This window comes from Sander vitreus, chromosome 13 (assembly GCF_031162955.1).
Source record: "Sander vitreus isolate 19-12246 chromosome 13, sanVit1, whole genome shotgun sequence".
Taxonomy (NCBI): domain Eukaryota; kingdom Metazoa; phylum Chordata; class Actinopteri; order Perciformes; family Percidae; genus Sander; species Sander vitreus.
This window is the reverse complement of record NC_135867.1, coordinates 28,857,727-28,874,680: the sequence shown is the minus strand read 5'-3', so window position 1 is coordinate 28,874,680 and position 16,954 is coordinate 28,857,727. Positions and strand designations below refer to the sequence as shown.

General features: G+C 38.9%; 1 protein-coding gene across 7 annotated transcripts in view; it reads left to right on the top strand.

Moving 5' to 3' along the window:
* Nucleotides 1-14,579, top strand: part of dlg2 (discs, large homolog 2 (Drosophila)) — a 240,286-nt gene extending 225,707 nt beyond the window's left edge. For all 7 annotated transcript variants that reach the window (XM_078266799.1, XM_078266800.1, XM_078266798.1 and 4 more), the window contains 7 exons: nt 1,200-1,296; nt 3,743-3,793; nt 4,605-4,706; nt 10,614-10,786; nt 11,592-11,701; nt 13,251-13,342; nt 14,249-14,579. In XM_078266799.1, coding sequence (XP_078122925.1) covers nt 1,200-1,296; nt 3,743-3,793; nt 4,605-4,706; nt 10,614-10,786; nt 11,592-11,701; nt 13,251-13,342; nt 14,249-14,355 — 732 coding nt within the window. In that variant the 3' untranslated portion in view covers nt 14,356-14,579. The remainder of the gene's footprint in view (nt 1-1,199; nt 1,297-3,742; nt 3,794-4,604; nt 4,707-10,613; nt 10,787-11,591; nt 11,702-13,250; nt 13,343-14,248) is intronic.
* The last annotated feature ends 2,375 nt before the right edge of the window (nt 14,580-16,954 follow it).

The following is a 16,954-nucleotide window of genomic DNA, read 5'->3' as shown; positions in this document are numbered from 1 at the left end:
ATTAAAAGTTTGTACTGTCACCTACCTCTCTTTCCATCGGTCGCTTCACTGAAAGCCTAGAAGAGTCGATCACGGAGGTCACGCCTTCGCGACGAAAACTTAAAGTTTATTTCCCCCTCAAAAAGAGGTAATTGAGCACTGTAGTGGTTATGACCATATCAGTGACTATGTAACGACATGGAAACGGTCCAAATGATGCCTGTGGCTTGCACAGTGATAGCATTACTGTAGGCTAGCTCTAGTCTCGCACTGAAGTCCCGTGGGAATTGAGTTGTAGCAGGAAAAGGTAAACAGCAGTGTGCAGATCGGAGCGTAGTGTGTGAAGAGTGAAGAGCGGAGGTGTTCAAGGGAAGAAGCTTGGAGTAAGAATAACGTGTGTTGATCTACTGTGGAAAATAAATGGTTTGCGTTTGTTTGTTTACCATCTCCTGCAACAACTGAATTCCCATGTTTTAAATTGGTTAAAAAAAACTCATGGTTTCCTTTGCCAAAAGTATCAACACTCAAATAGCATTTACTCTGCTCTGTGAATAGACTTGAGACAATGTATCTTTCAATAAAATGATCGATATATTTATATTATTTTGTTGTATTAGCTACCTAAATTATCTACAATTAAATCACAAGATGATAAAACAAATCTCATGCCTTTATTTACAGTAAATCCATCTTTGGAGGAGAAAAGCAACTATTCAGATATTGTATATCAAATTCTTTAGGGATGCATCTAACGGTTATTTTCACTTCTGACTAATCTATTCTTCAGGTCATAATATGTTAGTTACATCAGCTCCTTTTGTCAGATCAACAGTCCAAAACCCAATGTTATTACATTTGCAATCATATAAATCAGAGAAAAGCAGCAATTCCTCACATTTTAGCAGCTGGTCTTTTATCAAAATTGCTGGTGATTATTGTTTTGGTGGTTTTGTTTCAGCTTTAAAATGATTTTCTAACTGGAAATAGAACACATCATCATTATAATGAGGATGTTAAACACCTGTAACCTACTTGGATCAAAAATGTACATTTTATTAGTTCCAGTATTATAGTAGAGTGAAAACAATCTGGGAGGAACAGATACATTCAGTTTTCACCGTGAGAACTTCTTGACGTCCCACTTTCTGCAAGCAGCTGTTTTGTGTGCATGAACGTGACAGATATACCTGTTTGCTCCCATGCTTTCTCTCCCTTCACAGTCATTCTATGACAAACGTAAAAAGAATTTCATCTTCACACGAAAGTTCCCATTCTACAAGAACAAAGAGGGTGAGCAGGATGGCAGTGATTCAGACCGTAAGTAAGCCCACAGACACACGCATACTTCCATGCGGAGAGTCAGTGTAGGTTGTAGGGCTGGTAGGGGACACACAGGTGGACATCAGGGATAGACTCTTCAAGGAGGCCTTTCAAGCTTCCTCTCATCAACATTTCCTGTCGTCTTTGTTTTCTTTCTCTTTGTGTTGGACCCCAGTCAGAGACGTTCTGGCTCAGATGCTGATCAGTCAGCAGGAGAGAAGCCAAGTCAATGCTGTTCATTTTCCCTGTGACACGTCCTCATATGGTGATATTGTACGACCCAGTTTCCCTTCAGAGATAATTCAGGCTCAGTTTCAACCAGGCTACATGTTAGTATGTGACTGGCCCCCCCTGCTGGCTGTTTAGTGTCTGGACAGAGGCAGATCTGTGGGTCTGCACCTCCTTCCTGTCACTGCCTCCAACCTTTTGCTCACGTTGCGGCTGTCCTTCCTCCTCTCTTTCTTCTGTTCTGGCTCTCTTTGGACGGCCAATAGGATATCCTGGGGATAGGTGATGATGGGTATGGGACAAAGACATTCAGTAAGTTGGTCCAGGAATGATTCCTCATCTCTGTTTCCCACGACCCCCCCCACAGGAAGGCCCTCCTGGTCACGTGTCCTGTTTGAACGTGTTCCTCTTGCCTGCACTGTTGCATGCTGCGTTTGTTGGATTAGTGTTGCTTCTCAGTTTGCAGTGTAACATATGTACAAGAGGTAAAGCAGGTTCACTAAAATCAAGATGTGGAAGGCATTTAGGTTTTTGTCTCCTCTGTTGGGTCTGTTTTATGGTAAAGGTGCTACTTCCCATGTCAAATAGCTTGTCACAAGGGCTGACATAAAGGCTTACAAACTATTGTTTATAAATATAATAATCACAAGAAATAAAAGTCATGTTCTTATGGATTTACCTCCTTTTTTTTTTGTGAACCAGGATTGATCTTTTGACTCAGGCACAAGAGGATAAGATGATTTGTTTTATTATTATAATAAATAATAAACGTAAAGTGGCTGATTGAAGTTAGATTTTTTTCCAGCTTTATATAGTATGATAACAACCTGTCTGTCTGTTCAATTCAATTCAATTTTATTTATAGTATCAAATCATAACAAGAATTATCTCAGGACACTTTACAGATAGAGTAGGTCTAGACCACACTCATTTACAAAGACCCAACAATTTCCCACGAGCCAGCATTTAGTGCCTTTTAGGCAGAAACCTCAGACAGTGGTGTATGGTATTAAGTCATGTAAATGATAGAGTGTGGTCTAGACCTACTCTATCTGTAAAGTGTCCTGAGATAACTCTTGTTATGATTTGATACTATAAATAAAATTGAAGTGAATTGAATTAAAGTATGTGTGTCTGGGTGAAGCAGCACTGTTACTGCAGACCAGCTGCAGGATTATCATGTACTGGAGCCTCCCAAACCTATACTGGCATGCTGAGCAGACTTAACATTTCTTTTATAATTGCACCCTTTACTGACGCCTTTCCTAACATGTTGATTATGTTTCATGCATGTTTGCATGACACTGGCATAAACAACTAAAGTGTTTTTGTCTTTGCATGTGAGCATGTTCGTTTGAAGCCGAGTTTTGGAGCACGTCACAATAATGTCTGTTGGTTTTGTAAGTTATTTGCAATGTGTAAACGTCTCAGTCATTTGGGATACAGGCTTATACTGTCATATTGATTTCAGTGAACGGATTCATTTGGAATCAGGAGCCCTTACCCACTAATCAGGGTTATATCAGGATTTTCTTGTGCAGGTTAAATACTTTAGAAATTATAATTTTTTTATTTTAATGTTGTGTTTGATGCAGATTGAGAAAATGTTTTTTACAAGTGCTTTTCAAATAACCTAATATTAGCATTTCTCATTGAAACCGTATGAACTGCAATTAACAACATCATGAGCGGAGGTAGAACATCACATTTATCCAACAAAAAGTCAAATCATTTGCTAAATGCATGTATACGTGAAGTTACAAACACATCAGGTAACTGTTCACCAGCCAGGTATCTTTAAATATGTTTTATGCCATATTGTATCAAGTTTCCTGAGCTCCTAAATGTATTTAGTTGGGAAGCTGGAGAAGTGGGAGATACTAAACTTGAGGTCAAAATATCAAAGCAAATTAATTTAAAAGTGGATGAAAATGTTTATAATTATTTGGTTCTATTTGAAATGACAGATTATTATGTGAATAATTTATTTAGCATGAGCTGTATAGATACATTTTGTATGTCACCAGGGCCACAAGTCGACTTTTATATACTGTAGATCATCAGTAGGACAGACCAAAACTAACAGTGACATGTTCTGTGACATATGCTGCCGTGCTTGTGGCTTTTGGCCAAATATGGCATGTTGTTTATGTCAGTAATGAGTATTTGTCTAAAGATATAATAACATGCTGTACTATGTACCCCTGCCCCCCAGGGAGTCAAGAGGATGTGATTCTCTCATATGAACCTGTGATGCGGCAAGAAAGTAAGTTGTCACTTCTTTAAATGTGTCATCAAAGCTGGCCCTCAACATTGAACCACAGTGTGTTAATACGCTTGAGTCTAGCATTGCTCACTGTCAGTCAGGACACTCACATCACGGTTTCAACCAGTTATTCCAGCAAAATGTATTTTAGTTTGGGGGCATGGCTCTGCTCATGTGATGCTCTGGAACAGATCTGTTAATATCAAGTGTTTATTTTGAGAGAGAGGTCGTGACATACTTGATTATATGGAAATGACCACAAGGCTGCATTTAGTGAAGACAACAAATGAAAAGAGCATATCTGAATCAACATTATCCTTAATAATGTTAGGATATAAATATAGTATTTATATAGTATTTTTGTAAATACATTAGCTGTGTCATTTAGAGTTCATGCAATTGTCACCTTCATGTTACGGTAGCTTTGCATTGAAGGTTCCTGAAGAGTTTGCAGGATACTGTTGTATAGTACATTTAAACATAATATATAGTGATTTATATGAACTAGCTGTTTGTAGTTTGCTTTTATCACCCATGATGCTGTGTACTGCAATACTCTGCAGGAATGACACTGGCTTTGGTCCATTATTGTCCATATTTGGCTACCCTTACGTTTTCATATTTCCATTATATGTGTATTTACAGATATCTTGTAATGCATCTTTGCACTCAAACAAGAACTAAAGCTCCCCTGAACACAATGATGGAATAAGATTTACTTTCATGCGTAACAAACAGTCAATGTTGCTTATGTGTTGTCTATGAAAGAAATGTTTAGGAAATGCAGTCAGTCTTTGTTTTTTCCTTCCAGTTAATTATGCCAGACCCATCATAATCCTGGGACCGATGAAGGACAGAATCAATGATGATCTGATATCAGAATTCCCAGACAAGTTTGGCTCTTGTGTGCCACGTAAGTAGTTAATGGGAATAGAGCAATGAAACAAAAATATGTCAAATTAAAGCTTGTGTTCATGCTATTACATCATGTAGCATGGCACGATGTGGTACTCACAATGAGTAGAAATGGTGAAATCATTGTCTGATGTGTTAATCAGTCATGACCATGACCCACTCATCCCATCAGTCTTGTACTGCCTATTTCATTTTGAATCACTGATGGCTTTTGGCCTACGGAAGATTTAAAATGCCGAAATAAAACAAATCGAACATAGTAATAAAGTGAAATACAATACACATTGTTATATGCATTTCACAAAGTACACCTTTACTGTGTTATAATTAAATCAAAACATGTGTTAAATGACAATTATTTAACTTTTTGTCTTTAATACCTGAATGAATTGGTTTTCATGGTGACATGACTTTTCTATGCCACATTCAAATCAAATCGAAAAGCTCCCTTGCACCTCCTTATTAAAACTAATTACAGATACAGTATAGTGGCACCTAAAGCCATTCATCTAAAGCAATAGTGTCCAAACTTTTTTTAAAGAATGCCAGATTTGATAATGGGAAGATGCCCGGGGGCCAATGGTCCATTCTGACATTTTTTTTAACAATAAAAGTTATTTACAAATGCACTGATCTATAACAATTTTTATTTTCACTGTCACAGTTATCTTTTTTTTTTTTTTAAATGGCAATGTAACCAAATCAACCCCACCCAGGCGTGAACAAATCTAAAAAAAAATAATTAAAAAAAATCTGCCTTACTTTTACATCTGTAGTCAGATAACCGAACATACTGTATGGAATACCTTCAACTTGAAGTTGATAAACATCTTAACCTCATGTTCATTTTAAACATGACTTATTATGCATAATGCAAAGTTTGTTAACATTTAAGCTTACAACATATGACTCTTGCTCTTGTCTTTCACAAACCGAGGCTGCGGGCTGTATGAAATCTGGCCGCGTGCTGTGATTGGCCCCCGGGTCAGACTTTGGACATGCCTGATCTAAAGAGTGAAACAGGTGTAAACTAAAAATGTGTCCACAGATATAGACCTCTAGTTTCACAGTGTGTATATATGTTTATAAGCTACAATCAATTTTAAATCACATTTAAAAAAAATATTGTTATCCAATCAGATATGTCGGATAAGTCCTGACATGGATGTCATATTAATATTACAAGGCTTGAAATAAACGATAAAGTTCACTAGTGTTCCTTTTTTCCAGTGTTTTGGGGTGGATGTGTTATGAATATATTGGAAGATTGAAGAAAAATATAAAATCTCCTGCCAATTTCAGTGTAGTGGACACATTTTCTTATTCTCAGCTGATGGATGGAGTGTTTCTCCTCAGATTTCAGTCAGCAGCTGGAGGCTCTCAAAGGTGAACTGAAATTTGACAGATAAACTGTTAAACTGTGAGGATGGTGATTTCAGAAGCTGAAGCCCACACGGATCATTATTATTAATCAGACCAACCTTTTCAGTCTCATTACCGGCCGCTTTCTCACACACACACACACACACACACACACACACACACACACACACACACACAGTGCAAAGGAAGACATTTTTGAATGCCGCTTATTTATCGCTGGAACCTTTTTCTCTAACACCATGAATTGGATTGTACTGTTTTTGGTTCACTGTGGATGTAAATCTTTTTATAAATGTTTTGTAAGAGAAAGCTGCTCATGAAACTTCATGTAACGCTGCCATAGTGTAGTATCAGCTTAAGATACTGCTTAAGTACTGATTTGTGTGTCTCTGTGTGTGTGTGTGTGTGTGTGTGTGTGTGTGTGTGTGTGTGTGTGTGTGTGTGTGTGTGTGTGATCCCAGTTCAAACATGTAACTCCATTTTGACTTAATCTTAACAAGACACCTCACTCCTCTTTGCATGTGATGTGTGCTTTATAAGCCAAAGCAGTTTTTGTTTTGCATGTTTTGATTTACTCATCTCTTTTATTTCAATATACCTTTCAAACCATATAAAGCTGCTAACAGTTCAGGGCACCAAGGTAAGTGAGTGGCTATGCTGAGTTCATTCTTCCATCCATCCTTTGTTTAGAAAGTGAGTCTTGAAATAATTTGTCCCCCTAAATACCTACACTCCTTTTATCCTTTAGGAATCACTGTCTGTGTAGAATAATGGTCACTGGTGTTATTTATTTGTTTCATCAGATAATAGTGCACTTTTTACCTTTGTAGAACAATTAATTATCAGCTTTATTCTTCTCTTAAAAGATATCCAGTGAAATTTGCTCAAACTTTTCTAGCACATTGTATACACTGTGTACACTGTACAATTAGGAATTCTTTATTTGCCAAAACTCTAAGAACATTACAGTTTTTGTAGCAGAAGAGTGGATAATCCAATCCCTTGTCCTCCATGTATTATCTAGTTAAAGGTGCAATATGTAATACTGACAGCTAGTGTTTAAAGTAGTTACTGCAGTCCAAATTCAAAATACTGGAGAGAGTCGTCTCCCCCGCCCCCTCCTCCCCAGACTCAAAGTTCACATTGGTTGCCAGGCTGAGAACACTGCATCCACAACAATGTTAGCTAGATGCTAGTCTCACATAGCCAGACATTACTTCACAGCGCAGCGAAGTAGCTAACGTTAGATGCTGGCTATGTTGACAGTCATAAAAGCCTGTGCTCACGCGGAGCTCTGTACCCAACTGACAGACACATTCTCGGCCTAAAATTATATATATATATATATATATATATTAGGGCTGCAAAATAACGCGTTAATTTCGATTAATTAATCTGAGAAAAAATAACGCGTTAAAAAAAATAACGCAGGTTAATCCATTCCATATTGACGTTTGACCTGGAGCTGTTCTAGCCACCATTGGACTGTGAAATGAAGAAGGGAGACGAGAATGTGCTGCCTGGATCATTGATTGGAACATTTACTACACAAATCTTCTTCCTGAATAGGGTTGGGTGTCTCATTCTGGTGCCACTGATATGTCTGCACTTCTTTCTGATGCTCTGAAACAGACGTTACAGGCAACACAAACACCGTTGCTTGTGACGCTAGTTAACAGCAGCTAACGTTAGCCTACCGCTAACTAGTTAACACTATACTCAACAGCAGCTAACGTTAGCCTACCGCTAGCTAGTAGCTGGATTAAAAACGGCTATATCTAAATATCTAACGCTAAACGGTGTAAAGTGTGACTGTATTTTACTGTAGAGGATTCAACACCGGGATGTAACAATCTGCAGCTGCCAACATCGCGTTAGCATGGCGGCGTTAGCCAGCACCAGTCAGGATCACGTCACTGGCTGTGTGTCAATTGTTTTTGCGAGTAACTAACTTGAGTACTCTATATAATTGAATGTGAGTACACGAATGTTGAAATGACATAAAATGCCCGTCCCTTGTAGCCATGATAAATTAGCCTGAAGCTAATGCTTACCTGTTCAGGAGGAAATTAGCCAACTCTGCGTCCTTTTGGGCTCTAAGCTGTCTCCATCTTGTTACGTCTCTGGTCATGCAACTGTTAGAAACACTAAGGTTTTTTATGTCATGTAGAATCTATCTCCGTTGATCATGTTTGTTTGCTGCTTTCATGGCTGTACTAAGTTACAGCTGTATCGCGCTGGGTTTACGTTTTTACCATTGATGTATTAAGAGAACTGGATACAGCGTTCGGCGGGAAGCCCCGTTCATTCCAATGAGTGCTCAAAAGCACATAAAGCAATCATGGAGCTCAGATCTTCCGCGTTGACTGGCCCATGACGTCATGATGGACATGCACACTAGCAACAGTTTGTTTGTGTTAACGTAGCAACATGCTCGTTCATGAGCTTCTCTCTCATTAAGGTACATCCATGGCGAGCTCATGAACTCGCCGTTTCATTGTCTAAAATATTCACTAATGTTAAACATTGTGTTTTCATTGTTCCTGATCGTTTACATGCTTATATAAATAAACGAGGGATGTATTTTGACAACCAAGGCGATGTAATCATTATGTCGTGCTACTAGCTAGCACTAGCTACTAAGGTTAACCTGCAGTTTCGTGAACATTGCTTCTCTTAGTACATCCATGCTAGCTACCGCTGATGTTAGCTACTAGCCGATAGCCACGGCAGTTTGGGAAACGCTAATGATGTTACATCCACGTTACAGGCTTTACAGCATACATACATCCCTCGGATGTATCATAAGATAATACCATGGATGTATTAATAGAACACATGGTGAATTACAACCATTAGCTATATCCATTATTACAGCTATAGGACCTCGGGAGAACAGTCATATGAGCAGGGCGACATGGGCGGGCTCAGTCCCGCGGGTCTGCTCGCGTCCATTATGCACGTTCATCATGCCTAGCTTAATAACTCTGGATTCGGCTACTAGTGAATGTTAAAAATGTTGAAAACGTGACGTTTTAAGCAAGGACCCTTTAAGTGTTCGGGCTGGTAAATTGATGTACCCCAAAAAATATTATCCGCTGAAATATAGAAGTTTCTGTTGCCATGCAAAGTCTATGTGAAAAGTCTTTCTGGGCCAGAGGGGTGCAATTCCACCGTTATCCACTAAGCCCATGGTTGCTTTAAGACGTGGCGCTGTTCATGGGGGCTTGGTTTTTACAGGTATATCTGGCTGTCAAACTGGGCCGTTGATAACAACACACAGGCCAAAACACAAACAGAAATTCCGTAACGGAAAGGAAATTTCAAAAGGAGAAAATACTGGCATTAGCATTGTTGTCAGAAAAGATACTATTTCAACTTAGCATGTTTCCTTAATAGCTGAAGACGCATTGGGGTCATTTTTGGATTTAATACAGTAAATATATTACATGTTGCACCTTTAAAGAAGTAAAAGAATAATGTCCTGTTTCCCCATTTGCTCACTTGTGCAAATTTCATGAGAAGCTCTAAAACATGAGTGGATATCTTGTGTATGTGTACCACAGTTGTTTGTTGTGGATTCAGCCATAAACAACTGACCAAACTCTGGTTGCCAAAAGATCAGGATAGATTAGTTACAGCACAGAGCTGACTGACTTAATCATTAGAACAATTGAATAAAGTAAATTCAAGCTTTATTTACTGTATATAGCATGTTTCATACATGGGGCAACACAATGGGCTTTACATAAAGTAACAATATAATCACAGTACAATACACACATGCAAGTACATATCAATATGCATGTCAACAGGTGTTGTGTAAAATGTACAAATCTCAAATATCAAACACACACACAGTAGGAACTAGTCATAGATTGTAGTAAAATGAAAGGTTTTTTAACCTGCTTTTAAAGTGTTTAACAGTGTAGGGCCTCTCTCAGGTCCTCAGACAGGCGTTCCATCTACATACAGGAGGCAGCCTCTCCTGCTTTAGGCTGCATCTACACTTCTACGCTTTGATTTAAAAACAAATATATTTTGCTACGTTTACGTCTGGCGTCCACACTACTCCAGCGTTTCTAATTAATCCCTGCTCTTTTCACCATTGTTGTTCTTTTTCCAAAGTATTTTCTGTATTTTAAACTTCTACATCCGTGATATTCAAACGCAGAGTAACGTCAGACAATCTGCTTCCTGTTTACACCTGCACGCACGTGCCCAGTGTGTGTGACTGGTCATGTGATAGGTGATGTCAGACGTGTTAATATGGACGGGGATTAGTTCTGCTACTGGAACTAAAACTCTTGTGTGGAAGTAGTAGTGTGGATGTAGACTTGCAGTTAGTACGAGGGATAGTTAAAAGACCAGTGCCTGTGTCCTGTGTTCATATCTGCTTATAGCACCTTTAAGAGCATTGCTATGTGCTTTATAGACTTGAAAGAGATCTCAAAGGAAGTGTCTACTTGTCTTGTTGTTACATAATAGTTACTAAGTTAAAAATGTCCTCCTTGCACCAAAGATACTACTCGGCCCAAGAGGGACTACGAGGTGGACGGGCGAGACTACCACTATGTGATGTCCAGAGAGCAGATGGAGAAGGACATTCAAGAGCACAAGTTCATTGAGGCGGGACAGTACAATGATAATCTGTACGGAACGAGTGTCCAGTCTGTGAAATATGTGGCTGAAGGGGTGAGACTCTTTTCCTGTTAATAAAAGCTGCACCACATGCAGGGACGATTCCAAGTTCAGAGCTTTAGGGGTGCCTGGCACCCTTTCAACGTAAATTTTTAAATTATATTCTTCTGCGCTAACTGTGCATTTTAACATAATTTTGGACCACCATAGTAGGGGAAACACTGAATAATGTAACCAGAAAGACTAAACTAACTAACTAAAAGAAAACTTTTAATGCTGAGCCACAGGGCCATTACCACAAAGGTGAGGGGGTTTTACAGAAGAAATCGGATATGTATCCATAGAAAAGCAGACGTTCCCAAAATGCAGTATCAATAACTTTTTAAAATTAGAGATTTATGCGATTTTCTGAAATTGGCTCGGAATTTTCTTCTGAATGATCTCGGCATCTAGATTCTCGGTTTAGTTTGACGATGCTGTGATATTCCTAGAGCAGAACTCCTTAGCTCACAGTAGATTAACACAGCTCACAACAACTCTTTAGGGGTGCCGGGGTCAAGTTTAGGGGTGCTTCAAAAAAAAGGGCTAAAATCACCCACATGGAAGCAAGTGCACTACATTTAAATGTCCAAATGCCAAGGTTCAGTTCTTTCTCTCTGTGATATCTATACCAAAGGAAAGAAGAAAAGATCTATTATCTTTTTCTGGACTTTTACTTGATGCTGTTTAGGACATAGTTTAGATTTGCAATATATGAGATTTATTTTAAGATTTAAACATGTTTGCATAGTGCAGCTTTGATTTTAGAAGCTGAGAGTGTTGAGTGTGTGTGGTTTGTAAAGTCCTGCCTCTGTCTCAGGGTAAACACTGCATTCTGGATGTGTCTGGAAATGCCATCAAACGACTACAAGTAGCACAACTCTATCCCATCGCCATCTTCATCAAACCTAAGTCTATGGATTCATTAATGTGAGTATTCATTTTGTCTTATATTGTCTGTATATGTTTCTCTTTAAAAATACTAGCCTGCTGTACATTTAGTTTTATATTACTAAAGGACTCTTTGGAATTTCGCAAGTATTTACTTTAAGTCCTCCTATTTATCACTTATAAATAAGCATGTAATACATTGTTTATAACATACGATAAATTAAACTTTTGCCGTATCCCGTAGGAAGGACGGCAAAAACATCTTTCCGATCATCAAATGCCTTGATGCCTTGCCTTAATGAATGTGCTGTCAATATCTTCTATAACAGACGCAATGGCAGCCATCTTTGTTGTAAACAAATTCAACCCAAGCGCTATTTGGTGATGTGGTTGATTACGTTACTGTTGATCATCTGTCCATCATCATATAAAGCCCGCCCTGACAATTTGATTGGTCCGAACAGCTCTGGTTCGAGCATAGTTTCTCCACAACGGATCAAGTCCAGACCGAACTTCCCATCCTCGGGGCTAAGTTCGGCTGGCATCCAGGCTAGTGTGTGAGAGATGTAAGGGTCACAAAATGAACTAAGGTAACGCTGGCGTCTGGCAATGAGTCTGCAGGAGAGAGGGGAGGAGGCAGTCAGAGTGAGACACAGGGCGAGCAGACCAAGAGATGGAGCAGGAGTAAGACTGCCATGTATCGTATCCTTTCCCCAAAAACAACACATGAACCTTCCAGTAGCTTGTCTACAGATCAATGAAATAGTTAAGCTACTGAAAAACTACTTGATTCAGAAAACAGCAACACTATTGAGAATGAATTAAACTAGTAATGCTACTGCCCAACACTGCTGGCAGTACTTATATATATATAAGTACTGCCAGCAGTGTTGAGCATATATATATATATATATATATATATATATATATATATATATATATATATATATATATATATAGGCCAGAATCTGCCTTTGGGGAGGGAGGGTGGCATATCATAGTGGGGGGTCTGGGTGTCCTCCCCCAGGGAAGTTTTGAGTGTGAACGACTTCATTTCCTGTATTCGGATACACTTTTATACCACCATTTACGGTGGAAATACCTTTATTTAGCCTGATGTGACAATTCAAAAGATATCAAAAATATAATGGAAAGTATGTCGTTGCATGTCATTGGGATGTCATTGGGATGTCACATAGACTCAGGGGTGTCGGACTGGGGGGGAAAAGGGGACTGAGTACCCAGGGCCCTCATGTGAGGAGGGCTCAAAAAGATGCTAGAATGAATAGCTGTGGATGCGGGGAGGGGCCCATAGATAATGCCTTTCTACGGGGCCCACAATTTTGTGCTACGCCCCTGCATAGACTACACCACTGGATTTAGTGCAGTGATGCCGTCGTCACAGGTTGCTAATGTATAATTAATAACTAATACTTTTTAATTTGACTGAAGGTGTCATGGTGACAAATACCAGTTCAAACTGTTAGCATAAAGTTAAACCGGTTTAGCCTGGTGCACCGGAAATGGACCCAACTCTAGACACAGAATCATGTGTGTGGGATGTTTTGTGTCCTTTGCCCCTGCACAGGGACATGAATAAGAGACTGACAGAGGAACAAGCCAGGAAGACATTTGACAGAGCTTTGCGGCTGGAGCAGGAGTTTGGTGAATTCTTCACAGGTATGATATTGATAAAAGCACAAATACAAAAGAAGCCATTTTTAGTCAGCTTGTCCCTCACTGTTCAACACTGCCCAAACTCAGTATATAAGCACACAAGGCCAGCTGGGTAATCGATTATTTTAAGACTGTCCTTCCAACTCACCACAGAACAGGAGTAAGGAAGCAGTGCTCACATGGCTCAGATGCCAAAAATATCAGGATTATTGTAGAGATTCATCCAGGCTGGCAGACTGGACGTGTCAGTGTTTAAGCTAAGCTAATGTTTAAGATAACTTCTTCCATTATTAAGGTAACACCTGTTAGATGTTAGATAATCCATAGAAGTGCATGGGAAGATTTGAATTTACAGTGATTCTAAAAAGATGTTGGTGAAGATTTCAGCATGTGTAAAAATGTTTGTATTAGTGTTATGATCCTGCATTTCTTAACTTTCACTTTTATTAAAATGATCCAATATAAAGATAATAAAAGGGATAGTTCAGATCTTTAGAAGTGTGGTTGTATGAGCTACTTCTCCATAGTCAGTGTGTTAGCTGCAGTAGACAGAAGGCAGTTTGGAGAAGCAGACAGGAGTACAGACACAGAAGCCAAACAAATGTCCTGCTGTGGACCGGGGCAGCAGCTAAACCTATTTTAGACACCTAAAAAAATCCATATCAGTTTAAGTGTACGCTATATTTAGAATATTTTCACTATGCCACTGACTTTCATTGACTCAGTCAAATTGAATTGTGGAATCATTGTATGTATATAACTATAATAAGCCCCTATGTGTCAATTAGTGTTAGACATGGGGCAGCGGGTCCACAGGGTCTATTGGAAACATTTGACAGCTGTGACTGTATGATTTAAATGTTCTATGCAAAGTTCCACAGTACATAAAGAGTTCCCTTTGCTTTGCAGCGCTGGTTCAAGGAGACACCTTAGAGGACATTTATAACCACTGCAAACAGGTGATAGAGGAACATTCAGGACCCTATATCTGGATCCCCTCAAAGGAGAAACTATAATAACTCTTCACCCTGGGAGGGAGTCTGGACTGCTAGAAACTAGTTATAAGTTGTAACATATGATAACTGTATGGCGATGAATAGTCTCTCTCATAAATAATTATTGTGTATATGTTTCATGTTTGTTTTTTTCACTTTTGTTTGGTTATTGCCTCATTTTTCACTCAACATGAATGTTCCTGAATGTATTCCACAAAGTGTTTGGACATGTTTGTATATTTGTGGATTTTGAACAAAAAGGAAAAGAAATGTAATGAAAACTAAATAAATATGGGGTTATGTGTCCACATCGGCACTGTGTGGAATTTCAAACAGGAAACTGGAGGAGGCATATGCAGTGCAGATTTCGCTAACATAGGAAGGAAAGTAGGAATTCCAACTGTGACACCCTTCACACAACAACTAGCAAATAATCATCTGAAGTTTAATGTTTTGTCTGATTTTGCATCTATGCATCCCCTGAACACAGCTTTGCTTTGTGTTTGTTAACATCGTCATTTCTTCCTTGAATTGCTGTATTTATTTCTCTGACATGACATTGAAGATGTGTGAGGAAAATGTTTTAGTCACTGTAGACGTTCATGTTTTGTATGATTATTATTTAAATGTAGACTCATCCAGCTGTTGCATTGACAATGATTGAAGGGAGAAAGCTGGTATTGGCAACGGAGATGTAACACTATTTTTTGCTACTTAAATTGCTAGAGGACACAAAAGCACAGACTTATTTATTATTGGAAATATAACTTTGATTAAAAGGTCATTTACAGAGCATATTTTATTTGAATGATGTAGTATGTTGTGACTGTGTTAGGATGGATGGGAATATTATGGTGGAATAGACATTTGATGTTTTACTTTTGTAGATCTGGAATGGAACAGGTGGTCAAATAATATTTCTATTTAATACTGAAACACATGGTTGTGCTTTGAAACTGATAGCAGGGCAGTGAAGAATAGGAATACCAAAAAAGGACCAATACTTTTTGAAAGTATAAAAACAGAAAAGGCAGAACATGAAAGTAAAGTGAAAGCATACATTTCACAAAATGCAGTTAAGTATCAGATATTGATATTCTGTAGCAACATGATGAATTCATTAAGGATTTGAAGAGGAAAAAAGGGAGTTTTTCAACTTTACTTTGAAGAGGACACTGATTCAGATTCTCCTCAGGCAGGCTGTTCCTGAGTCTTAATGAGAACGGTTTGATAATAATGATTGGATTTATATCTTGGGAATAACCGGCGCACAGTCTCCGCTGCTCCTTTGGTGTGTCCCTGTTGAGCTGCAACACAAACTGGGAATTCTGTACTAAAATGACACATTGTCACTCCCAACTCCTCAAATACTGACTTGGCGTCACTATTTAACGCTCTGGGTCAGAATCTCCTTGGCTTCATTTTTTAACGTGCAGGGTAAAACCACTTAGTTAGGGTTAGGAAAAGATGGTGAGTGGGGTTAAAAGATGTACGTTTAAGTGACACACGGGACAAGAACGGGACATGAACCCCGGTCTCCTGATCCATCCACCACCCCAACCTGCCTCCTTACGAGTTTCGGCCTTTAATAATACTCCCTATCGTTGTCGCTCTTAAAGGGTAACTACCGTTTTTTCAACCTGGACTCTATTTTCCTATGTTTCTGTGTCTAAGTGACTGATGGGAACAACAATCTTTGACATTGGTTCAGTATTAAGTGAGTTGGCTGCAGTTGACAGCGGAGAAACAATGTGAGTTAATAGGACAATTGTCCAGCTTGTATTTACGTTCACAAAAGTGCTCGTTTTGCCGCTGACAGGCTCAGATTAATATTCTAAGTGTTTGACAACATTATGGACAGGATTTCTAAGGAGGTCGACCTTTCTGTTAAAGAGTAAGATCCTTTCCAAACATGAAAACTTCCGCGAAATTGCCTTCGCTAAACCCACCAGACTCCATGTAAAAACTTTCATTTCTTTGTCATTTAAGCATCGTAAAATACACTTCATTCAAAGTCAACAGAAACAAAATAAAACTATTAAAAGCCGTTTTGGGTCGTCTTTACTCTTTTCACAACTCTAGTTTTGGTTGAAATAAACACACAGTTTACAGATTTACATGTGAAAATATGTTGGCTCTATACACGCTAAAAGTATTGCTTTTTTAAATGGAGTCTGGTGGGTTTAGCTCTAGTGACTTCAGAGCTGTTTCTGGTTAAACAGAAAGGTCTCAAAGAGGTTTTAAAGGTCTATCTCTGTAGGGATCCTTTCCATAATGTTGTCAGACACGTAGAATATTGATCTGAGTCTGTCAGTGGCAAAACAAGTGTTCTTGCTTAATCCTGGACCAGTTTCAAAGATTGTTGTTCCCATCAGTCACTGAGACACAAAAACATAGGAAAATAGGGTCCAGGTTAAAAAATACGGTAGTTACCCTTTAATACTACGTCATCTTACAGCGCTGCTGCTCTGCCCGGTGCGTTCCATACAGACGCTAAAGGGGGATTCTTGTGTCGGTATCTGATGCTGAGAGACACTGACCAAGCTTCAGTATTTTACGAGTTGGGAGTGAGAAGCGCTTGACTAAAACAACTCTAACTTTGTAGGATACCCAATGTATT